Source organism: Malus sylvestris, chromosome 13 (genome assembly GCF_916048215.2).
Source record: "Malus sylvestris chromosome 13, drMalSylv7.2, whole genome shotgun sequence".
Taxonomy (NCBI): domain Eukaryota; kingdom Viridiplantae; phylum Streptophyta; class Magnoliopsida; order Rosales; family Rosaceae; genus Malus; species Malus sylvestris.
In genome coordinates, this window is record NC_062272.1 from 22,951,332 (window position 1) to 22,974,697 (window position 23,366).

General features: G+C 37.1%; 3 protein-coding genes across 5 annotated transcripts; 2 read left to right on the forward strand and 1 right to left on the reverse strand.

Annotated features, from left to right (window-relative positions):
- The first annotated feature begins 590 nt into the window (after positions 1 to 590).
- On the forward strand, positions 591 to 13,915 carry LOC126597397 (isoamylase 1, chloroplastic). The gene is made up of 18 exons (XM_050264193.1): positions 591 to 1,084; positions 1,404 to 1,586; positions 1,791 to 1,883; positions 2,955 to 3,107; positions 3,972 to 4,063; positions 4,918 to 5,059; positions 5,143 to 5,250; positions 6,296 to 6,381; positions 7,022 to 7,093; positions 7,183 to 7,309; positions 8,660 to 8,746; positions 9,210 to 9,302; positions 9,432 to 9,587; positions 11,263 to 11,346; positions 11,934 to 12,014; positions 12,106 to 12,188; positions 12,273 to 12,390; positions 13,364 to 13,915. Exons 1-18 carry the CDS (start codon positions 701 to 703, stop codon positions 13,625 to 13,627), a joined length of 2,406 nt encoding a protein of 801 aa, XP_050120150.1. The 5' UTR covers positions 591 to 700; the 3' UTR covers positions 13,628 to 13,915.
- Positions 13,916 to 15,538: 1,623 nt separating this feature from the next.
- Positions 15,539 to 16,933, forward strand: LOC126597402 (uncharacterized). Its single transcript, XM_050264201.1, has 3 exons — positions 15,539 to 15,924; positions 16,025 to 16,217; positions 16,304 to 16,933. The coding sequence occupies exons 1-3, from the start codon at positions 15,784 to 15,786 to the stop codon at positions 16,666 to 16,668; spliced, it is 699 nt and encodes a 232-aa protein (XP_050120158.1). The 5' UTR covers positions 15,539 to 15,783; the 3' UTR covers positions 16,669 to 16,933.
- Positions 16,934 to 17,246: 313 nt separating this feature from the next.
- LOC126597399 (ethanolamine-phosphate cytidylyltransferase-like) lies at positions 17,247 to 22,589 on the reverse strand. 3 transcript variants are annotated; one of them, XM_050264197.1, is made up of 10 exons: positions 22,350 to 22,522; positions 21,407 to 21,829; positions 20,717 to 20,952; positions 20,358 to 20,506; positions 19,717 to 19,788; positions 19,091 to 19,158; positions 18,778 to 18,895; positions 18,158 to 18,223; positions 17,937 to 18,059; positions 17,247 to 17,635 (listed from the first exon to the last, which is right to left on the reverse strand). In XM_050264197.1, exons 2-10 carry the CDS (start codon positions 21,757 to 21,759, stop codon positions 17,564 to 17,566), a joined length of 1,257 nt encoding a protein of 418 aa, XP_050120154.1. In that variant the 5' UTR covers positions 21,760 to 21,829; positions 22,350 to 22,522; the 3' UTR covers positions 17,247 to 17,563. The 3 variants fall into 3 exon arrangements, with proteins under 3 accessions (XP_050120154.1, XP_050120153.1, XP_050120155.1); XM_050264196.1 differs by having other exon boundaries at positions 21,407 to 21,851; positions 22,350 to 22,521; XM_050264198.1 differs by lacking the exons at positions 17,247 to 17,635; positions 17,937 to 18,059; positions 18,158 to 18,223 and adding an exon at positions 18,260 to 18,666 and having other exon boundaries at positions 21,407 to 21,851; positions 22,350 to 22,589.
- Between the last annotated feature and the right edge of the window lie 777 nt (positions 22,590 to 23,366).

Genomic DNA, 23,366 nt, shown 5'->3' on the forward strand with positions numbered 1-23,366 from the left:
TGAAATATAATCATGCAAAAAGAACAATTTTGAGTAGTAGAAAAACCTTTGAAACACTTATATTCTGGAAATCCGGCTAAATGAGTGTATCACTTACTGAAAATCCGGCTTGAAAGTGTCGGAATCTATGAAGATTTTAGGATTTTTTTTTGTGAAAGTATCTTTTGAGTGCTAGTGTTTGAAATGATAGGTTTGGGGAAGATGAAACTGTCAGTTCGCGGTATTGAATAATGGAAACCGGTTCGTTTTTATGTTTTTATGTCGTGTAGTGGTTAACTTGTCCATTTATTAACAGCTATAGTCGAGGGGCACGAACCGTAATTTAGTAGGTCTTTTTCTTTTTGGGTTGGGCTTGGGTTTCTGTTATTGGATTTTTTGTCGCTCCTTGAAATGTTTTAAAAATTGTGGAGTTATTTGAAATATGGTATATATTTTTTCCTCTATATATAAGACTCCCATATTAAAACCTAAGAACTTTGATAAAAACTTGAAAAAAACATAAAATTTTAATCAATAAAGCAGTAAAAATAAAAATGATATCCTAATTTCTCCTATTAAATATCCACCCAAACAAAACGTGGCTCCAAAAACTCAAACAAATCCCAGACCTTGGGAAATGATAGAGATAAAAGTATCTCCTCGCTAAAATCCATTCCAATCCAGACCAAACAAACAGGAGGAGTCTCTCACTGATGAGCCAATGGCGCAACAGCAGCTAACCAAGTGCAGCACCTGGCCCACCGCTCCCAATCTCCGTCTTCCCCGCCAAAACCCCCAGCGCTTTGCCTTTCCTAATGCCGGGCACCGGAATCCCAATCAGAAGAGTTTGAATTGGCGGATGCGAGGGTTTGGCGGTGATGCTCCGGCGGTGGCGGTGAAGGCGAGTAATGGCGGGGCAGGGACTGAGCTGGCGGAGACTGCGGTGGTGGTCGACAGGCCGAAACTGCGTCGTTTTCAAGTGTCCGATGGGTATCCGAGTCCGTTCGGTGCCACGGCGCGTGATGGCGGGGTTAACTTCGCCGTCTATTCCGGCAGTGCGGTTTCCGTCACTCTCTGTTTGATCACTCTCTCCGATTTAGAGGAGGTAAATCATAAAGTGAACAGTTTGTTGCCGATTTCTAGTGCTGCTGTTATATTTTTTTGTGAGGATTTGCTTTGTCGGTGCCGAAAGCCTGAAAGATTGCTTCTTTTAGTGGCAGTGCATTTTTGTATTAGTTCTACTTAACTGAACTTAAATTGATACTCAGTTGGTTAAGAGCATTTTCCCTTGCATTCGATGTCCCGAGTTTGAATAGCCCCTCCCCAATATCTATTGTTTATAAAAAGATTGAAACTTGTGGAGTTTCTTAACTTGTGCTACGTAAATAATTGATTAACTAATCATTGATATACATTTGATGTAGGATATAGTTACTGAGCAGATTCCGCTTGATGCTTCGACCAACAAGTCTGGAAATGTGTGGCATGTACTTCTCAAGGGAGATTTCAAAGATACCCTTTATGGTTACAAATTTGATGGGAAGTTTTCGCCCGAAGAGGGACACTACTATGACTCTTCTAGAATTGTATTGGATCCTTACGCAAAGGTTATTAACCTCATTGAGCGGCAATGCATCGTTTATTTATTATTTCATTGAATTGTGCGGTTTCTTATCCGTATCATAAAATAACGAACATGGTTTGCTTCTATAGATGAGTCATAATTCATGCATTGGTTTTAATAACTTGTTTTTGGTTTTAAATTTAATGTATGGGGACTCATATATTATTTTAATTTTAAATTTGTCTAGGCAGTTATCCGCAGAGGAGAATTCCGCAAGCTAGGTCCTGATGGTAACTGCTGGCCTCAAATGGCTGGAACGGTACCTTCTTTTAATGATCAGGTCCTTTAACCACAAATACTGTCGTAATTTAAATTTGGTAACAATTCATCACACCTGCTTTCAGATGTTATATCTTTGCTTCAGATTTTCCACCTTTTGACTTGGAATTGTTTTTTTTTTTCCTTTGTTCTGTTAGAAGGACTTAATACTTTTGATTTCAGTGGAAAAATAATTTGAATATGATGAGACAGAGAGAAATAAAGTATCTCTTTGATCTCTGTACTTTCCCTTATTCTTATGTGTCAGTTAAGGTTGCATGTGTGAATTTTTACATATCATCATGTAATTTTTATAGTTTAAGTTTAGTTAAAATGTGAATTCAGTTGTTTTGAGTTGGATCCGGCAGTAGATGTTGATCATTTAATTTGGAAAACCTCATGAAAAGTTTATATTTAAGTTTCATAGAATTCAATTGGGTGTCTAATTGGGGAATGGCTAATGGATTGTGTACTAAATGAATTCCATGACTTTAAAACTTTTGTTCTAAACAAGCAGATTCATTAGAAGTTAAATGCACTGATGAATTCATCTCAATTTAAATGAATTCTTGGTCTCTTCTCAAATATAGGGTAATTTAAATATATGGGGGAGCCCCTATGCCTGCCCTGTCATAGGCCTCAGATGCCTGAAAATATTCTGATCAAGTTGCATTTTCCAGTTTTTCTAGGTTGGGGGTGGGATGAGGAGATTATAATTTAGATTATTTTTGCATTCTTAGATGTAAAAAAAGAGAAAAACCTAACTTTCCCTTTTCAAAGCTTGTAGTTTTCAGGTAAAGTTACAAATTCGGTATCATTCCCATGATTATTAAATTTTTTTTTTGTTTTTCCCTAGAGGAACCTATAGCTGGCCTCTTATTTTTAGTTTCTCTAATCTTTTCATCGCAATATTTAAATAACAATGTCAAAATAAACCTGTAACTTCTATTTTCCACTCTCCTGGAAATCTTTTTAGGAAAGTCAGTTCAACAGAATTAATTGTAAACAACACTAAATTTGCGATAAATCATTTTGAATTTGTTTTCTATGATCCGGAATATTTTCCAACACTGGTTCTTCCCTTTGATTTCAGTTTGACTGGGAAGGAGATTTACCACTGAAGTATCCACAAAAAGACCTTATCATATATGAAATGCATGTGCGTGGGTTCACAAGGCATGAATCAAGTGCGACTGAGTTTCCTGGTACATACCTTGGTTTGGTGGACAATCTAGATCATTTAAAGGTCAGTTCAGAGAAATTTTAGGAAAATTCTGAAAAATGCTTCCTAGGGAAGTTTATTTCACTATGTAGGGTGGTATGTATTTTTATTTCTATTATATTGTAATTTGTAAACAAGAGGTCGCACTTGGTGCGATGGCAAGTGCCTTCGCCCATGAGTGGTAGGTCTCGGGTTCGAGACTTGGGAGCAGCCTCTTCATAAATGGGGGTAAGGCTAGCCGACATTCACCTCTCCCAGACCCTGCGTAAAGCGGGAGCCTTGTGCACTGGGTATGACCTTTATATTGTAATTTGTAAACAATCTAGTGTTGTGAGCATGCACGGTGCATTGGAAGCCCATTGGACATATGACGACTGCAGTTAGGAACTTTGGTCATGTTGAAGCCAATGCCTTTTTGGTGGCACTTATTAACCTAACTTTGATTAGAGTTGAGATTGGGCAATGCGAAAATGATCAGAAGTTCAGAACTTTTCTGTCCCTCATGAAAAATATGCCATTGTTAATTACTAATATAAGGTGGTCTTATTTGGAGCATGTGACTAGTATTCACTTTACCATGAGCCATCAACCAAACAAAAAGGTTCACTTTTATGTTTTAGTTGGGAAACAAAATGTTTTTATTTGTATAAGAATGTTTACTAGAACAAAATTACATGATAGTATCTATTTAATGACTTTGTAGTGCATTCCCAAATAAAGAAGAATCATCATTTCATCTATATAAAAGATAAGAGGAATAATCTTTCTTTAATCACTTAAATGTTGTTTTAATTGTTTATCTACTACATAAGTGTTTAGCATGGCAATCATAAGATAATGTGATCATACATGTTAGTGTGTTCTTACTAGGTTTTCTTTGTTTTGCAGGAGCTCGGGATCAACTGTTTAGAGTTAATGCCATGTCATGAGTTCAACGAGTTGGAGTACTTCAGCTACAATTCTGTCTTGGGTGACTATAAGTACAATACTTCTATCTTCTATGCACATTGTATTTTGAAATTATTTAAGAATGGGAACAACAAACAAACTCCAGAAATGCAAGAAAGTAAGCCAGAATATAAAAAATATTAAGAATGAACATGGTTCAGCTATATGCGTACGTGGCACCAAAGAAAAAATCCCAACTATATAAATAATGGGTACAACAAAATATATCATCAAGCCTCTAGGTTGAAGGCTTGACGAACAAAAAGAAAGAACAGGAAAACAAAAGAACACTCTCATCTCATTTCTTCTCTCTTTCACACACCTTGCCTTTCAATATTCTCTCACTCTAACTCCTTAGGTGGTGTTCTGAACATTGTTCTCTTGCTTACTGATAAAGGTAAATGGGTAGAGTGACTCTTTTTATACAGCTGTGGTAGTGGCTTCATCAATTAGGAAATCTAATCCTTTAGACTCTACTCCATTTGGGATCTAATCCATTAGGAAATCTACTCCATGTGGGAATAGGCTTATCCTCATAGATGATTAGTTCTAATGAGTTAAGGAGACTCATCATGGGATGGACAACCCAACACATTGTTTTCTTTAGGTGTATGCAAGATAACAATCTAGATTGTAACCCGAAACAAATCTTTTAAATCAAAATCTATAAGACGCTAATTCTAGAGTATAATCGACTCATGGGTGCTTTTTACTATAAGATTACATACACCCTCCTGTGAAAAACCTTCGCAATGGGGCTGAAATTTTCAACCTTTTTTTTTTGAAGTCTGAAATTTTTAACTTTTGACTTCCTAGAATCCCGAGGAAAGGATTTTGGTTTCTTCAACCATATATTTTGTAAAAATCAATTTTTATTTTTCTTCAGGGTAAATTTTTGGGGATACTCGACTGTCAATTACTTTTCACCAATGATAAGATATTCATCTGCTGGCATACGTAATTGTGGCCGTGATGCAATAAGTGAAGTCAAGTTTCTTATTAGAGAAGCACATAAACGTGGAATTGAGGTGATATGCAATAGTAATATTATTCAGAATTTTTTTATGTGATATTTTGTTTGAAGTTTTCTAAAATAGTTCTTTAAAATTAGGTGATCATGGATGTCGTCTTCAATCACACAGCTGAAGGGAATGAAAATGGTCCCATTTTGTCTTTTAGAGGTGCTGATAATAGTGCCTATTACATGCTTGCGCCTAAGGTATAGCTCTGAAATTAGTAATGTTTTCTGTGTTCTTTGGCTTCATACTCTCTTTGAAAACATTATTTTCCTCAGGTAGGAAATCATATGCTTCTCATATTTATGGTTTTCTCCTTTGCTGAATCTTGTTCAACACTTTAAATGTTATGGTCCTTGAATCTAGTTGAGGACAATTTTAAGGCTTTGAACATGGCGGGTTTATGTGCTATTACTATTTCTGTTGTTCCATGGTAATTGGATCTTTGCTATAATCTTGTGTGCTTCTATTGTGTGCTTTGTTTTGCTGAAGAAAAGCATGCTTTTGTATGATGCAAGTAGCTGCTTTCCTCTCAGGGTGAAGTTTCCTAATTTGTAGTGAATTTGGTAGCAGAGCAGCTAGGTTTTGTCCTCTATGTATGTCTATCAAGTATCAACCTTATTTAGCACAAAGGAAAGAAAGTTTACAATCTTTTTAAATTTCTTCGTATTTAATAAAATTTAGTTTATAGTTTTTTTATGCAGAATAAAAAACAGCACAAACTGAAGGAAAAAAGGGAGACATATTTTCTAAGTTTTTCTTAAGGGAATGATGTGCACCCTATTGCTTGATGTAAATTTGTTAAAAACACAAGTGTTTTACCAGTCTCACAGTCTTGTGTTGGACCAATTGGCACCTCACTGTCCATAGTAGCTCGTTTAGTTTTATCAGTATCATACTTATCCCCTTATTTGGTTTTTCCTTCCAGAGATTTCTTCTTTCTATGAGTACATTTTTCTTGAATTACATAGCTGTTATGTGGTCAATCTGAAATGAAGCAGCAGAACATTATTGTGCTGTTACATTTTGGATATTGATCTTTAAACATATACCTTATATGCGGTATTGAATTGGAAGACCATAACAAGGTCAGGTTTGCGTTGCATGCCCCAGACCTAGAGTCCCATTTGTGTCGTAAAATGAAGAATTCTGTGACATTTTTCTCGTGCCATTTTTTTGATTTGATGTCTCTTCATTCATATGCTGTGAACTCAATCTATTGTCCCTTTTTTTTATTTTTTTTAACAGGGAGAGTTCTATAATTATTCGGGATGCGGTAACACATTCAATTGCAACCATCCTGTTGTGCGCCAGTTTATTGTAGACTGCTTGAGGTAGAATTTCCTGAATGTTCAGTCTCAATTTTATCAGATAGAATTTCTTATCATTTGAAATATGCATTGGTGAATTTGATGTGGAACCTATTTATAGCTCCCTGAGATAATCTGCATTGCATAATTACATTGTGAGCTCTGAGATCTAAAGTTGTGTAATAGTCATGTAATTGTGTCATTCCATAACCCAAGTGTGCTTCTGAATCATGTCATTGTCTCTATATGACAATTTCCCACTGTAATTAATAATTATTATGGAAAGGAACTAGCAAATTGCTGTTCTTATAAGCTCAGTTATTCCATGTTTCTGAAAGAGAACAAATTTGTTCATAGTTGAAAACTCATATGCTAGTTGGCTATATATTCCTTTTACATTTTATAAGTGCTTTGATAAGATATTGGGCACCAGATCAGTGTGATGTCTTGCCACTGCTATATCTGAATGAATCTTGCCCACTTTTTTTCTTCTTGTTGTTTGTTTTCTATCTTCACTTCTATCATTTTTCTGAAAAACTGCAACTCTATCCTTTGTTGTTTATCACTTTTTGATAATTTTGGTGTCATATCTATTGATCATCCTCTCCTACTTCTATACTCCAAATGGTAGAAAGGTCATTTTTCTTTCTTTTCTGTGGAACAGATATTGGGTAACAGAGATGCATGTGGATGGGTTCCGCTTTGATCTTGCTTCTATTATGACTAGGGGTAGCAGGTTTTCTGCCAGATGCTCTGTTCTGAATCAGTTTATACTGGACACTGGTGTTCATTTCAGTCCTTTTATCTTTGCTTCTTTGTCCACAGTCTCTGGGATGCAATTAATGTATATGGGAGTGCTATAGAAGGTGACTTGTTGACAACGGGAACCCCTCTTGCTACCCCACCATTGGTTGACATGATAAGTAATGACCCAATCCTTCATGGAGTGAAGGTTCTTACTTTAAACCTTTCTTAAATATAAATAAACATTTGCTATCAGTATTTCTAAGATTTCCAAGGGTCATTTGAAAATGAATTAGCCTCTTTGATACTTTAAAATTTCGTGCTGAGAAAAAATTAATTAGACGTCTCCAACTGCATCAACATCCCTATGTCTACATTCTAGAACATAGAAACTCCAAATACAGTTGGGTTTTTAGGGGTGACCCGCTATTAGAATCAATGCCTTAGAAGATATATGAGACGTAACTCACCTTGGTCAAGTTTTCAGAAACCCATTTAGTTCATTCTGTTCTTAATCAGTTTGGAAGAGTGCATCCGGCGTGTTGTGTGACCGTCGTAGGCCACTGAAGCTCAAGGGAAAATTTTATAGGACGGCAATAAGGCTGGCAATGCTGTATGGCATAGAATGTTGGGCGGTGAAGCATCAACACGTAGGTGTAGTGGAGATGAGGATGCTTCGTTGGATGTGTGGGCACACGAGAAAGGATAAGATTAGGAATGAGGATATCCGAGGTAAAGTAGGAGTAGCCGAAATTGAAGGAAAGAGGAGAGAAAATCGGTTACGGTGATTTGGACATGTGCAAAGAAGGCCTACTGACGTTCCGGTTCGAAGATGTGACCACGGGACAGGTTCAGGGCCGAAGGGGTAGAGGAAGACCTAGGAAAACTTTGGAAGATACCCTAAGAAAAGACTTAGAGTACTTGGATCTAACGGAGGAGGACATGACACAAAACCGAGCGCAATGGCGTTCTAGGATTCATATAGCCGACCCCACTTAGTGGGAAAAGGCTTTGTTGTTGTTGTTGTTGTTGTTGTTCTTAATCAGTTTGGAATGGTTATTTCATCAAGTTTATCTCTTCATGCCATGAGTTGTCAATTTAACAGTAAATTTAAAAGGGCTACACTTAGTTTTGTTCTTATTAATCATCAATCTGCCATAAAATAGTTAATAGACATTTATAAGTCAAGTGTAAGTTTTATTTTTCTCTTAGAAAAGGGACTAGCCAAACATGGCCACTCCATAGCAAGGTGCTGCTTTACAATTATGTAACATATACCTTTGTGCTTCCTGGAGTATCCCTTTTCCTTTGTTTTACTGAAGTTGTTTTGAATTTTCCATAATAATTCCTCGTCATTTTTGTATTCTTGTTTCTAGAATTTTCTTGAGCTATTGTGATCTGCACAAAAATTTAGCTTAGTGGTTTCCATGAGTTGGTCCTGCATATGAATTTAAATTTTGTTAGTTTCTCCAGCTTATTGGAAATTACTATTACTAGTGTGCTAGTATCAAGGTTAAGTGACCAGGCTTTCCTTGCCTATTTTTTGGTTCCCAAACAGCTTGTAGCTGAAGCATGGGATGCAGGAGGCCTGTACCAAGTTGGCATGTTTCCTCACTGGGGTAATTGGTCAGAATGGAATGGGAAGGTGTGTTAATACATTATACTGTTATAGTCATCATTTCAATTAACCCAAAGTGATCGAGATAAAGAACATTATTACAGAATAAAAAACATCCACTTGTTCTTCAGGTAAGAAAGTCCTAATAGACCTGATCTTCTTTTCCACACTATCATCATAACTATGTCTAATTATTCTATTATTTGGGCACTGGCATCTCATACTTTCGGCCAGTTGACGTCTCACTAAAGTCTAACCAACATTGCATTAATGTGTTCGAGACAGAAACATTTGGCTTTACTTAAAAACCTTTTTTGTTGTCTGGTGTTATAATTCTTGTCCTTATTCTCCAGCATCTTTGAGTCCTGAAACCTGCTGATAGGACTGTGTGGTCTATTTTATAGATTAGTCATAAAGCCAGTTATGCAATGATATTGTTTGACCTTGATATTTTAGTTTGATACAATTTGTAAATTCCTGTAACTTTCAGTATCGTGACACAGTGCGGCAGTTTATCAAGGGTACAGATGGCTTTTCTGGGGCTTTGGCTGAATGCCTTTGTGGGAGCCCCAACTTATATCAGGTAATTCAAGTTTTTCCTGTCTCTTTTGACAATGACTAATAAACCTTCTTTGAGAATTCTATCCTGGTATGTTGAACATTTTGTATGCGCTTCTCTCTCTCTCTCTGACACATTATTTCTTTGGACCAGGAAGGGGGGAGGCCATGGAGTAGTGTCAATTTCGTTTGTGCACACGACGGTTTTACTTTAGCTGATTTAGTAACCTATAACAACAAACATAACCTGGCAAATGGAGAAGACAACAATGATGGAGAGAGTCAAAATAATAGCTGGAACTGTGGACAGGTGAATATTGATAAATATGTATTCTGTGATGGTTGGATTTAACCTTTGTTTGATGCTGATGGCAGTCTGTGTGATAAGGTTACCACAGCTGTAATCCTTATGATCAGGCATGCTAAACTCTTAAGGTCTAAAATGTCTCATCTGGCTCTTTGATGACATATATCCTGCACTTATGTCTTAATAGTTTTCTTTCCACTCATATTCTACCTCCTTTTCTCTTACTTTTTTATTTTCTCATTTATCCTTGAGGCGGCAAATCGATTATTCTTGCTTTTAGAAGGTTGATTACCCTTAAAAAGGGAAAGATGTTTATCATGTGTTTATGGGACATAAACTCCACATCACATCTGTGGGGTTTTTTTTACCGTCTTATTATCCCATTGAACAATTAAAGGGGTTATCTTAAAAACTAGACCCTTGGCCAGCCCTACAGAAATGGATACCTTTTGTGCATGTATCCTAGATTTGTACTTCATGGTTGTGTTACTACGTTTAGACACTAGTTGTCGTTCTGTTTTTTAACCCAACTATGGGCTGGTTTGGTATTGCTGTGCTTTGAAAAAAAGCTGCTGTGAGAATAAGTGGTTGTGCTGTGAGAATAAGCGGCTGTGAAATAAATCAGCAGAGTGTTTGGTAAACTTTTTTGTAAAAGTGCTTTTGGAAAAAAAAACAGTCTGATAGTGGGTCTTTTCATTAAAGGAGCACTGTAGCTCCATGTGCTTTGAAAAAAGCCAGTTTTCCAAAGCTGCAAATAGCAGCTTCAGCTTTTTCCTTTGATTTCAGCTTATTTTCACAGCAGCTTCCAAATAAGCCTTTTTTTTTTTCAGTTTACCAAACACCTAAAACCCTCATAGTTTTTTTTCATGGGTGCTTTTTTTTTAAGCACATCACTCCCAAACCACCCCTATGTAGGGGGCTTTTCACATATAAGCCTCTCATAACATCACAATCTAGAGAAAAACACTACAAACCTTATTATTTAGCAATGTTTTAGAAGGCTCGCCTCAGGGCGCACCTAGGCATCCTCTGAGGCTGGGCGTAAGGGTTGCCGCCTCTGTTTTGAGGGAGTGGGCGGAAGGCGTTGCTTGAGCCGCCTAGGCACGCCCCAAGACTTTTTTTTTTGTTTTTCTTTCTTTCTTTTTTTTTTTTTTTTTTAAGTTTTTAAGTTTTTCTCCCAAACCCAAAATTTTGGGTAGGGTTTTAACTGCCTTATACCTCTTCCTTGCACTATTGTCTCTCTGCCTTTTTTTTTTCTTCTGATTTTTATTTTTTTATATAATGGATATGTGTGCTATCTGCGTGCATTGTTATATGTGTGCTCATTGTGCTTTTCATCCTCTATTTTATGTATATATAATATAATATATGTATATATATGTGTGTATATATATTTATAATATATGTGTGTGTTTAGGGTGATTATTGATTAATAATCTTCTTCTTTTTTAAAAAATTTAGGTCCCGTGAGGCTTTGCCTCATGCCTAGGCCGGGCTATCCCTTAGATGCCTTGCCCACGCCTCACGCTTTTAATACATTGTTATTTAGAGAAAAACCCAACTTACTTTGTAACACCAATGGATAGATGAGGGCTTTTTCTTGGATTGAGCTCTTGAAGTGTTTTTGTTATAAATTTTAATGGTGTGGGGGTGTTTTTTCCAATTTACTATTATTTAGGAGGGAGAGTTTGCAAGCATTTCGGTGAAGAAATTGAGGAAGCGACAAATGCGGAATTTTTTTGTCTGCCTCATGGTCTCCCAAGTAAGATGCTGTTCTTATTACTATTTTATTGAAACGAGGTTCAGTTATAGTTCATTTTATACTATGACTCTTCCTTATTATAGCATGTGTGTCGGCCTTGATTTCAGTTATATAGTAAAGCGAGTCTAAGTTTTATTTTTTATTATATCTTTTAGTTTCTTAAAGATTTCTGGACAACATTTTCAATTAACTGGGAAGGGTCATGTGCATCCATGAAGTTCATGGACACCAAAATAGTAGGGCATGATAATTGGTGTGTTTTCAGTGCAAGGAAATAAAGGAGAAATAGAAATTAGTGCTATACAGCTAACTTGGTTTCCTATTGAATGGTGTTGATCTTTACTTTCGTACGACCCTACCAGTGTCGAATGGATCCTGCTGAATTCTCATTCTAAAAATAAAAGAAGAGCCTGAATTTGTACATTAACTTGATTTTGCATCTTGTAGTTTTTGGAGCAGAATTCTATATTGCCCTGCAGATATTGTTTAAATTCAGGCACTTTCTAGGTAGATTGTGCTGAGGATGTCGCATACTTTTTTGTCTGCTTACTGACTACATTAATTCAATTTTTTCTTCTATTTATCAGGGTGTCCCAATGCTGTGTATGGGTGATGAATACGGCCATACAAAAGGAGGAAACAACAACACATATTGCCACGACAATTATGTATTTTTCTACACCTTGTCAACACTCTTTCTGTCATACCCTATTTTTATTTTATTTTATTCATTTTTTTATGGTTGTTTCTGTGCTGTAGATTAATTACTTTCGATGGGATAAGAAAGAAGAGTCCTCATCAGACTTTTTCAGATTTTGCTGCCTCATGACCAAATTCCGCCAGTATGTATCTACATTATTGGTTGGAGGTAATTATACTTTGCTTTCTGATTGATGTCTTGTATCTCCTCACTGTGAATTATGCAGGGAATGCGAGTCACTTGGGTTAAATGACTTCCCAACAGCAGAGAGGCTGCAGTGGCATGGTCATGCTCCAGGGGTGCCAGACTGGTCTGACACAAGCCGCTTTGTTGCCTTTACTCTGGTATTAACCACCCTGACTAATGCAGTTTAAAATCAAATTTTAATTCTCGTACCTTGTTTATTGAAATGGGGATAAGTGGAAGATTTCCATGTTCCAACTTCCACAGTGGCCTTATGCCCTTGTGTTACATAAAAGTCTTAACTTGCAAGGAAGTACCCTATCAGACATATCATGTAACTGGTTTATCCTGGGTTCTTCTGAATGCTCCCATTCTCAAATACATACCAAACACTCTTCCAACTGGTCTGCCCGTTTTCCAACATGTAGAAATCAAGGCTTGAGCCCCAAAAGGAGCCTTGGCACACCTTTTTGTAGGTCTCTAGATTAAGGAGCCATCGACCTTGATCACGTAGGGCGTTTGACCACATTAGTGCGTTGCCTTATAATATGGAGACCAGCTCTATTGATCTTTAGAATAGACTCAAACCTAAAGGAGAATACCTGTGTTTGTATGATACAAATGCACTGATGCTTGTGTAAAAGTATGAACAGGTCAGACCAGGGTTACAAGAATTGCAATGAAAAAGTTTGTATAGAAATAAAAAAAATAACAAAAGTGCAACGATAAGTTATTTTTTTGGATTTTATCATAGTTTTTTCATGTATTTGTGCCGGACTACACCCAATTTGCAGGTTGGATATATAGTGGCAATCTAATAAATCAATAATTAGGTCCTCAACTTGCGTCTTCATTAGATGGCCATAGATATATAGCTTGGGAGATAAGATGAATTCTTGTTTGAATGTATGGTCGAGGTTGACAGTCTAAGAACACTTTTGCATAGGCTGTATGACAAAAAGTGTTTGTCCTAGCATGCACACCTCTTAGAAAGTGCCACCTTTAGCAGCATCGTAGGAGTAACCGATTTTCTGTTATTGTTGGGGTTAATAGTTTCTCTTTTGTATCTTATTGGGTTGTTTTAATTATCAATGTCTGCTACTACATGGTCCGTGACTCTAAGTGTGAATCCAGGTGGACTCTGTGAAGAGAGAGCTGTATATTGCTTTCAATGCCAGCCACTTAGCCGTGACCATTTCTCTGCCAGAGAGGCCTGGATACAGATGGGAGCCCTTGGTCGACACCAGCAAGTGCACACCATTTGACTTCCTTTCTAGTGACGTCCCAGAAAGAGATACCGCAGTTAAGCAGTATGCTCACTTTCTCGACGCCAATTTATATCCCATGCTAAGTTATTCTTCAATCATCCTATTACTCTCTCCCGTTGAAGATTCTTAGCTTAATAAAAGCACCGGTGCAGAATCAGTATGCCTTGCAGATTTTACGACGAGAGAAACTAGTGCATGTTTAAATGCTTGTATTATCAAGTGGGAGTCTGAAACAAATTATAGAAATGCAGCAAATAGTAGAGTTTGCAAGTAGTAGAGATTTAGTGGAAATAGTTTGGAGAGATCATGTTCTGGTTTCTGTGCGACGGCTCAAATATGAAGGGAATGTGTACTGTTTTTACGTTATTCCTGTCGAATATGTTTGCCTTGTGAATAAAGTTATCGGAGAAGTTGGTTATTACTTGGTGTCCGCAATGACTTGCATAGCATTTTTGATGAATCGGTATTTTGGGTCATGAGAAACTTATACTTCACTTTCTTTTGCCGGTGTAGATGATCATATTCTTAAAGCAATTCAAGAAGGGATGTGATATCCACACCCTATTTTACGTCTCACACATTTTTTTAATTTTTGGCCGTCAAATCAGATGAATTGAAGAAGATCAATGGATAAAAATTATCAAGGGGTGTGTGAGAAGTAAAATGAGATGTGTTGATAACACACCCCTTCAAGAAAGGATAAAAAAAATTGACAAATAAAAAAGCATAAAAATTAATGAATACTTACAATGTTGAAAAAGGTTATCCCATCGTCAATTTTTTTTTTCTCTCTTAACAAAAACGGGGAAAGTAAGAACAGAAAAAGAGAGATCTCTTTACAATTTGCAATTTTTTAGTGTACACGAATAACTTTTAAATGTGAGTTACTGTCGAGCCTTGTTAAGGCTTAGTTTGACATTGTTGTGCTGTAAAAATAATCACTGTTAATAGTGGTGTGGGATTATATGTTGTGAAAAACAAAAAAGGCAATTTGTAAACTGTATTTTTTTATAAGAAATGATAGTATCTATATTAAGGGCGTGGTGGAGTGAGTTAAGCATTATAATGGACTATTTGTTATAATAATATGGTTCAACTCGTCTTTGACGAGTATTGAACCTAATACCTCTCAACTACAGGTGAAAAAAATACCATCGGACGGTCATATTTTAGTAGTGAGTAAACTAAATTCATTGAACGTTTCCGTCTCTTCCGATTTTGATATGCGCATAAACTGAAGTGAAAGCACCACCCCAACTGCTTTATAAGTTTAGCTTGAAACAACTTTATCACACCACACCTTTAACAAACATCTTAGCAATTAAGAAACTTTTGAAAAAGGTTATTCCAAAAAAGTAACCCCAAATTGGCACTAAGTTTGACTGTCTGAGGTGTAGCTTTGGGATTTGCTAAGCCTTTTGAGGTCCAATAATTCTGTTCACTACCTCATTTGTTGAGGATGTGAGTGTAAGTTTTATTTTCCGTTTACAAGTAAAAAATAATTTCATTAACTGAGTTCTTCTAGTTTAAATATATTAATATTACAATTACTAGTTAGTAGTTATATATATATATATATATATATATATTTTTTTTTTTTTAATTACCATTGTCTTAATGATTCAATTTTAAAATAAAAAAATGCTTTAAAATGTTTTTGTTTATTGATTGCATTTCGATTTTCATCCAATATAAGTTAGATATTAGATTAGACATCGACGAGATTAGAATCCACGCTGTCATATAAGGGCAAACATATTTCCACCACTGTGGTAAAGAGCCACTTGCTTCGACAACCAACATTTAGTCAACTTTATTACTAATTTTGGATGAGAATTCTAGATAATCGCACGATATACGATGAACATATAAGATGCAATAATCTCCAAGATCCTCATAAAGAGAATCCGGATGGGAATCCAAATCCCTAATTTTCCAGTTCTAATAGTTGTTATTTACTATGGCCCATGGGCCACACTACAGGTGCCCATAACTAGCCAATGAAATCCAGACACCCACATGGATTCTTTTCAATTTTGTCTTCTGGAGAAATCTAGACACCCGCAGAAACCTACCTCTCTCTCTCTCTCTCTCTCTCTCTCTCTCTCTCTCTCTTTTTACAGAGACTGCAAACTCTTCAATTAAGTCTTTAAGTTCCAGACTTTCAGGTCGTCTCTGCAAATCAAATCCAAAATTCCAATCGAATCCTCAACAATCACAGAGTTCAACAATAACCCAAATCTCCATTTCTGCAGAATCAGAAGCAGAGTGGCAGAAATCTCTCACATGGAGGACTACTTTGTCTCAGACCGAATGCTGATGAAAACGATGAAGAAAAAGAGGAAGGAGGTGGAGGAGCTTGACCAAGTCAACGAAGACTTCTCCGACTTCTCTCTTTCTTCTCCCGCCAGAAAGATTCGCCGCCTGGTATGTAAAAACCCCATCTTTTTGTTTGCTTTCTTCACTTCAATTTTCGAGCCAATTCTGTTGAATGTTTCAAATTTTCTGACTCAATTTGGTAACTTAGGATGCTCATTTGCCGCCCATCATGGAGGAGGAGGAGGCGGAGTTTGCGGTGGCTCCGAATCAGGTGAAATTAGATGCTCCAGTTATCGAGGAGTTGCCGTCAGAAAACCATGAGAAGGCCATTGTGCTCTTCAAGCCTGTCAGTTGCCCTCCCGTCTTCTCTCTTCGTTCCGATTTGATTTCCGGCTTCAAGGGTACGCATTTCAACTACCCGTTTGGATTTCCTGACGATTTCTGTCTCAAAATTTCGGAAATTTGATGTTTTATGGGTTTTCTCCAGACCAATTTCTGTGCTCCAGCCATTATGATCTGAGACAATCAGCAGAGGAAGATGACGAGACGGTGCAAAACAAGGCGAATCGATGTAAAGCTGTTGTTCCATGGGTTCCAAGCCAGCTTCCGCCTGTGCCATCAATGGAGGTTTCACAGCAATCTGAGGCCCCGGGAGAGCTGATGGAGGCTGAAGAGATGGGAACAGCAACAATGGAGATTGAAGAGGAGAGCACAGAAGGACAAGGCATGGCTAACGTGTATGGCGGGGGTATGTGGACGAGTAATGAAGGGTTTCCTGAGTGGCAGCAGCAGCATTGTATGATCCCACAGCCTCCACAAAACACCACCACACCTATCACTTGGTTCCGATGAAGACCGGAAGGCGGTGGGGTTGGAATTCGGGTAGTGCCTCATTTTTTTTGGTTGCAGATTTCGACTAGGTTATATGATATGTATGGTAACAACTAACAAGGAGGAGATTGTTCCTTGTTTTAGAAAATTGATTGGGAGGTGTTTTGCTGTGTGAGTAAACACCAGAACCAGAAGGTAGTGTTGTAATGTTAATAGCGGGAGAGCAGTGAAGGAAAATGATTTGTATGTTAATTATGGCTTTAATGATATCCAGTTCAGCGCATAATCTCAAACAACATGCACATCACTTGAATTTTAACACAATTTTATACAAACAGTAACGGGTGGGGTGGATTCCAACATAATACCTCGGGTGGAATCCAACACAGAACCCCGAGTTAGGGCGTAAACTCTCCCTTGTTAGAACGTGAACGTGCGCATAATTGCACTTCAGTAATAAAGACGAAATGTAATGCAGATTAATCTTCACGTCTCTGGCCAAAAGATAGAATACTCAATGGCTATTTGGTCTAGCGACAATCAATCTTCACGTCTCTGGAAGATGGTTGTAATAAAGAAGAAAGGTAATGCAGATTAAATTTATGAATCAAAACTACGAGAAGAACGGCATAAAAGAGGGGAGTGTAAACACCCTAACAATTTTTGGTTACAAATATGCACAGGAGGTTTTGACGAGGTTAATATATTGTTGATTCTCATCTATATTCTAGCAGAGATACATTGAAAGGATAAAAAAATGCTCTACATAAAAGTCTGATGACATCATGACGGTATAATCTTCCATGGCGTTCCCTTCTATTCTCGTCCTTCTAGCAAAATGGCAATCTTCTATGGCCTCCACAACACACGGCTCTTCAATAAGTACCGATCAGCTTTACTAGTTAATTCATACGGGCTAGTCTCCTGAGACATACGTCTTCTGTGCATAGTACTTCTTTTCACTCTCCTTCTTTTTGGCATTGCGTCTCTGCATCAAAGACAACAGGGGCACACCTTTATCAGCACTCTCAAGCAGAAATTTTGCACGTGCAGAACATCATATGAGAAAATACTTTCTTTTTATTCTACGAACATCCACCGTGAAACTTATGGTTGCGATGTGTGGAGAGAGGAATTGTTCAAAGAGGTGAATATAAACACGACACAGGATTTTATCTAACAAATAATGATGGCCAGTTTACTTGTATAGAAGTTATTAAACATGGTTTTCAATCGACAATGGTACTAGTGCATATAAGCAAAGGGGTAGACAAGGATTTCGGAGGTACCAAGTAAGCATCATGATTTGCAATTATCCTCTGGGATACTGATGATGTTGTTATACTTTTTGGGCTTTCTAGTAATTTGAAAATCCCCATGCTCTTGGGAACAGAATAAGGATCACTCTCACCCTGCAAGGTACAAATCACCCCATTCAATAACCCAATTTTCAGCTTGCATAGAACAAAGTTTACAGTGATCAAATTTGAAGAAAAATCCATCAACTTACAGTAAACAAGGAGTTGTACTCGGAAACTGTCCCATGCACAACTGATGAAATGTTGAAAGTTGTTATCTGTCAATGCAAGAATATAGAACTCAGATACAGTGATTAACACATCTAAACAGACTGCATCATAAGGATTCCACTATTCTGAATAAACTACCGAAGTATAAAATGAGGATGAGAAAGGTATAATTTATTGTCCGAACCATTTTTATCTGGGAATAGGTTCAATTTGTTGTCCTTCCAATTGATAAAACTATTGCCTATAGCATGCTATATCACACACATGCCAGCACGTATTGAATCCATGGACTCCACCACAAATGTAAGGTATGCTTATCTAAAGTAATGAAGACAAGTGGCAAGCATGTCACGAATCTATGCGCATTCCCAAACAGCAATAATGTTGGAAATTTTATTGTTCAAGCCAAGGTAGAATCATGATTACTATGACGACACTTACATGTTATAGTCCCATTCAAGGCCATGAAGAAACATCATGAACATGTTGACTGAAGAAACAGTACGCAAATAAAATCATGAACATGTTGATTGAAGAAACATCATGCACATGTTGATTGGTATAAAATGCAATAGGAAGATAAGTTGATTCATTTACTCACCATGTCCAGGGTAACTTCCCAGGGAGCACCAATGATGACTTCATCAACATAACGGCAACCCAATACACTAAGACTACGTTCGTGTAAATGCATTATTGGATGCTTCCCTCTGTGTTCACTGCAAGTAGCAAAATTTTATTAGTTTGGTTTTTGGTCTTTTTACAAGTTTACCCTTGTTGACTAAAGTAGACAGCAAAATAAACACATTTTTATGTTTAGCTTCCAAATATAAAGATAGAAAGAGAAGGAAATTTCTTGGCACCATAATTATACCAATGAACGAATTGATGTCAAATGAAGAAAAGGGAATTACCAGACAGTCTCATCATTGTGGATGCCAACTAGTAGAAAGTCTCCGAGCTGCCTAGCATTCTTCAAGATCTGTGCAAGCACCCAAAAAAGAGAAACAGCCTTCATATGATGAAATGATGAGAAAAATATTTGATAACTGTTCATACAGAAAGGGAAGATGCTCTAATCAATCTCCACAGTTAAGAATTGCCAAAAGGAGGGGTGTGAACATCACATGACAACATTCAGTTGTTTACATACAGCATGCTGCTTATGTTGGCAGAAGGTCAAACCTTAACCCAAGGCTTCAACGGGTAGCCTTACAACTAATGATTAGCAGAGAACTGTCACAATTGACAATGGCATTTCGTATATTAATGCAGTGGTGGGATCCATTTCTCTCTTAAAGCAATGGAACTAATGCATATACCAGACTTAAAATACAGATGAGTCATGCTAGAGTGCATTATGACAAAACGCCATCATGAAGGCTATTTAGAAATTGCTCCAAGCTTTTATTGAAGTTAGAGAACATCTAGGATGAGGTAGAAAAATGTCATTTCAAGATGCACCTCAGACTTTGAAACTTGATATCACATAGGCAAATGCACTACAAAGATCCAACTTAACACAAAGATATAATTATACCTCAACATGTCCTGCATGAAAGAGATCAAATGCCCCATCAATGTACACAACACGAGCATTTGGTCCAGGTCCCTGAGAATATAGAAGGTGTTATCATGGAGGATCAGAAAATAAATTTTGCATTAAAAAGAAACAAAAAACTAAATTTCCACTACCGCCCCATTTTATCTCTATGGTTTGAAATAAATATGAAAAGAATATGAAGCCTCAAATACCAAGCTACCGTGCAAAATGGTTTACTGTGTTACTCACACACAGATCCCACTAATTGGTCAATGCTTTGCTCTTTAAATTAAATAGTAAATAATCAATCAAGGATTGTGTTACCGCATAATTAGGAAGGTTTTTCATTTACTGGTCTTTTCTCTTCATGATTTTATACATTGTAAAAGTTTTGACAAGTTAGAGTAGGAAGTGGCTTCATCAGAGTCATGTATGGTACCCATGGTGACTTCTTGGTCTTGATATGTACCAAAGTGGTCTGTGTGTTCATTTCCAATTGTATTTATTCTCGCATGTCACTAGATGCACTAGATCCTAAAGAGGAGCTTAGTCTGTAGTGTATGAAATAGTAATAACTTAAAATAAAAATAAATGAAAAAGTTCAAGTTAAAACTGCCAAGATAGCAAGTGACACCCACCTTTCCATTAGAGAATTGCACAATCCGTCGGGATGTTGGCAGAAATTGAGATAAATTGGCACTCTTGGGTTGACTTTCTGGGGATTTTTGCAAGGAAGTACCATTTTGATCTTTACCATCTGTCTCCTTTAGAGATGCAAGTATCCTCCCTACATATGATTACTATTAGACCGATTGAAAATAAGAAAATGTTTTCAACATGCAACAGTTTATCCATCTAGGCAGATCGTTCAGCAAATCTCTTCACTTCTAGATCGCTTGACCACAAGAAAAGTCACAAGTGGATTTGAAAAATAAGTACTGGGGTCATTTCAAACAAAAGGAGAAACCTCTGAGGGAGATGAAGAGAATCATAGTACCTACAATATCTGTGCTGGAGACACCTTCAGTGCGTTTAATTTGCTTGTAGCGACCAGCTTTTTTCGCCAAGGCGTAAGCATCAGTTCCATCTGGCAGCAGGCAAGGGTCATCACCATGTATAATATAGTCAATCTTATGCTCGTTGAAGAGTCTGCCCATGAATTGCTCAGTAATTTCATAAGGAGCATTGGGTATGACTTCATCCACCCACTTCAAACCACTTACGAGAGCCAGTCTAGAAAGAAACTTCAAATTAGATAGAAATAAGTAAAGACATAAAGTATATAGATAATACAGTGATCTTATGCACCGGGAGATTATACAACAGTTACAAGAATTTCTATCTGAACAATAAAGGTATGGGTGGACCAAACAGCGTATTCTAATTCCAATGATTGCTGAATAACACTATTATTACGAAATCTGAAGTTGCAAACTCTCTGGATAAAGTACTTGTATGCATGTAACATATTCTGTAACTTGAGTTGGTGGATAAGTAACAAAAGTTACAACTTGAACTCACATATGAATGCTTTCGGCATTCCAACATAAATGTGTGTTCTTGAGAAATGAGCATGTTAACGTGCTCATTCTAATTCCATTAGGAATGTTTTCAGCATTCCAACATAAATGCGTGTTCTTGAGAAATGAGCATGTTAATGTGCATATTTATGAGCATAAACACTAACCTCTCTTCCATGGATAAAACAGGTGGACCTTTATTGGCAATAATCTCCTCGTCGCTAACTACGCCCACCACCAACTCATCTCCCAAAGCCTTGGCTTGCCTCAAGGCATTCGCATGACCATAATGCATGAGATCAAAGCAACCATCCATGTAAACCCGAATGCGCTTCTTATCACATTTCTTCTTGTGGAAGATCCCAGATTCAGACCATAAATAAGGCAACTGGGGAACTGTAATTCCACCAAAATAGCTCGTGGACAGGCCGAGCAAGGCTGCCGTCAGCATTAGACCGCCAAATACATGTGGGTGGTTGTACATTCCATCCCAAATCCAGTTGTTAGTTTCATATTCCATAGTGCCACCCTTTTTCTTCTGCCTTATATTCTCCTCTGATCTCTCTGCTTAGTAGGAGGAGACACAAAACCTGAATCCACAATAGCACAAAGCTATTCAGAAAACAACATTAGTCTTCTTCTTTAAATTAGATTTAAACATCACACGAATACAAGAAAAACCATGAAAATACTAAACAAATCTAGAGCTTGAAAAATACCAAATTACACCAAAATGTAACGGAAAAAAAATCAGATGTTAAGAGAGAATTTTGGGAGTGGATTAATTGTCAATTGTGAAGAGATGCGAATTCTAAGCCCATGGAGAAATTAATGATGCCAAAGATTCAAGAGAATTATTGAGCAAATTCAAATTACAAAATTTATTTCTGAATCTAAACCAAAAACCCACCTGAAATTCACCAAGAAGTAAAAGAAAAAAAAATTGGGAATAGCTGTGCATTAATGGAGAAACGAAAAATCGGAAGAAAGCCATGGAAATGACAATTCCAGAAAAAAAACAAATGGAAAAATATAAGAAATGAGCATTAATCATGGTGACCCAGATCTAGAAAACTGGTTGTTTTACCAGAAAATTAGAAAAGTTTTTACCTTTTTTGTGATTGAGCTTTATGTCTCCTTTCCTCTTTTGCTTTCTCTCCCTCCTGGTTTTTTGGTGGCTTGAAGAAACTGCAATGGGAAAGAAAGAAAAGAAGACAAGCAGCAAGCCTTCCCTTCCCTTCCCTCTCTCCGGAAATAATAAATCCTTATTTTTATATTACTGAATAAATCAAATCAAATGCTTAGCGTGTGGGCTCTGTCCGAGCCCCACCTGGTATCGCCTCTTTCGTCCTACCATGTGGACACATGGGATTTAAGTTCGAAGAAATTTTTAGTTGTGACAGAAATATAAGTGGTATATCAAATATTTTAATAGAAATAATGTGAAACTTTATTTTTTAAGTTATTAATTTTTTAGCATACATATTTTTAGTATTTATTTAGTGACATATGATGTATCACGTGTACCGATCACACTAAAAAATCTCTACTAAATTAGAAGCTTCTTTCGTGCTGCATTTTGTGTTTCTAGATATCTCATGAGATTGATATTAATTTAATAGGTTAATCTCGATTTACTATTCTTAAGTTTTTTTATTTTACATTTAGTTAATCAAGTTTTTTTCATCTCATAATACTATCTAAAGTCAAAATTTTAAAACAGTTTCATATATCTGTTAAAATTAATGTTAAATCAACCGTGACGTGCAGTTTAACATTAAAAAAAAAAAAAAAATTATCACAAGAAAAAACAAAAAATCCACCCTTCCTTCCCTCCCCAATCCCTTCCTCCCTTCTATCCTCCGCACCCCACCATTCATCTCGAGTTATGGAGCGTAGAGCTAGATGGATCATCGCCTGTGCAAAACCCTAGAAAATTACCTTCTCTTCTGTCTCTGTTATGGGGAAGATGGACCATCGAGTGCGAACTGTAGAAAAGCGCAATCGCAATTGAGCTTTCCCCCTCGTCAAATCACCACCGCGAGCGTCCAATCAACTGGACCCACCTTTCCTCGTGGTCGACGTTGACGGATCTGCGGTCACATTTGAGGGCGAGCTTGGTGACGA

Excerpts from the sequence above, each read along its gene's own strand:
- LOC126597399 (XM_050264197.1), bottom strand. The coding sequence starts at position 21,759 with ATGGAATATGAAACTAACAACTGGATTTGGGATGGAATGTACAACCAC. Across the intron at positions 20,953-21,406 it reads GTTTTATCCATGGAAGAGAG|ACTGGCTCTCGTAAGTGGTT; the intron begins GTTAGTGTTTAT and ends GTTTCTTTCTAG. Across the intron at positions 19,789-20,357 it reads TGCAATTCTCTAATGGAAAG|GGACCTGGACCAAATGCTCG; the intron begins GTGGGTGTCACT and ends CTATATTCTCAG.
- LOC126597397 (XM_050264193.1), top strand. The coding sequence starts at position 701 with ATGGCGCAACAGCAGCTAACCAAGTGCAGCACCTGGCCCACCGCTCCC. Across the intron at positions 12,015-12,105 it reads CATATTGCCACGACAATTAT|ATTAATTACTTTCGATGGGA; the intron begins GTATTTTTCTAC and ends TCTGTGCTGTAG. Across the intron at positions 12,189-12,272 it reads CTCATGACCAAATTCCGCCA|GGAATGCGAGTCACTTGGGT; the intron begins GTATGTATCTAC and ends TGAATTATGCAG.
- LOC126597402 (XM_050264201.1), top strand. The coding sequence starts at position 15,784 with ATGGAGGACTACTTTGTCTCAGACCGAATGCTGATGAAAACGATGAAG. Across the intron at positions 15,925-16,024 it reads CCAGAAAGATTCGCCGCCTG|GATGCTCATTTGCCGCCCAT; the intron begins GTATGTAAAAAC and ends TTGGTAACTTAG. Across the intron at positions 16,218-16,303 it reads TTTGATTTCCGGCTTCAAGG|ACCAATTTCTGTGCTCCAGC; the intron begins GTACGCATTTCA and ends GGTTTTCTCCAG.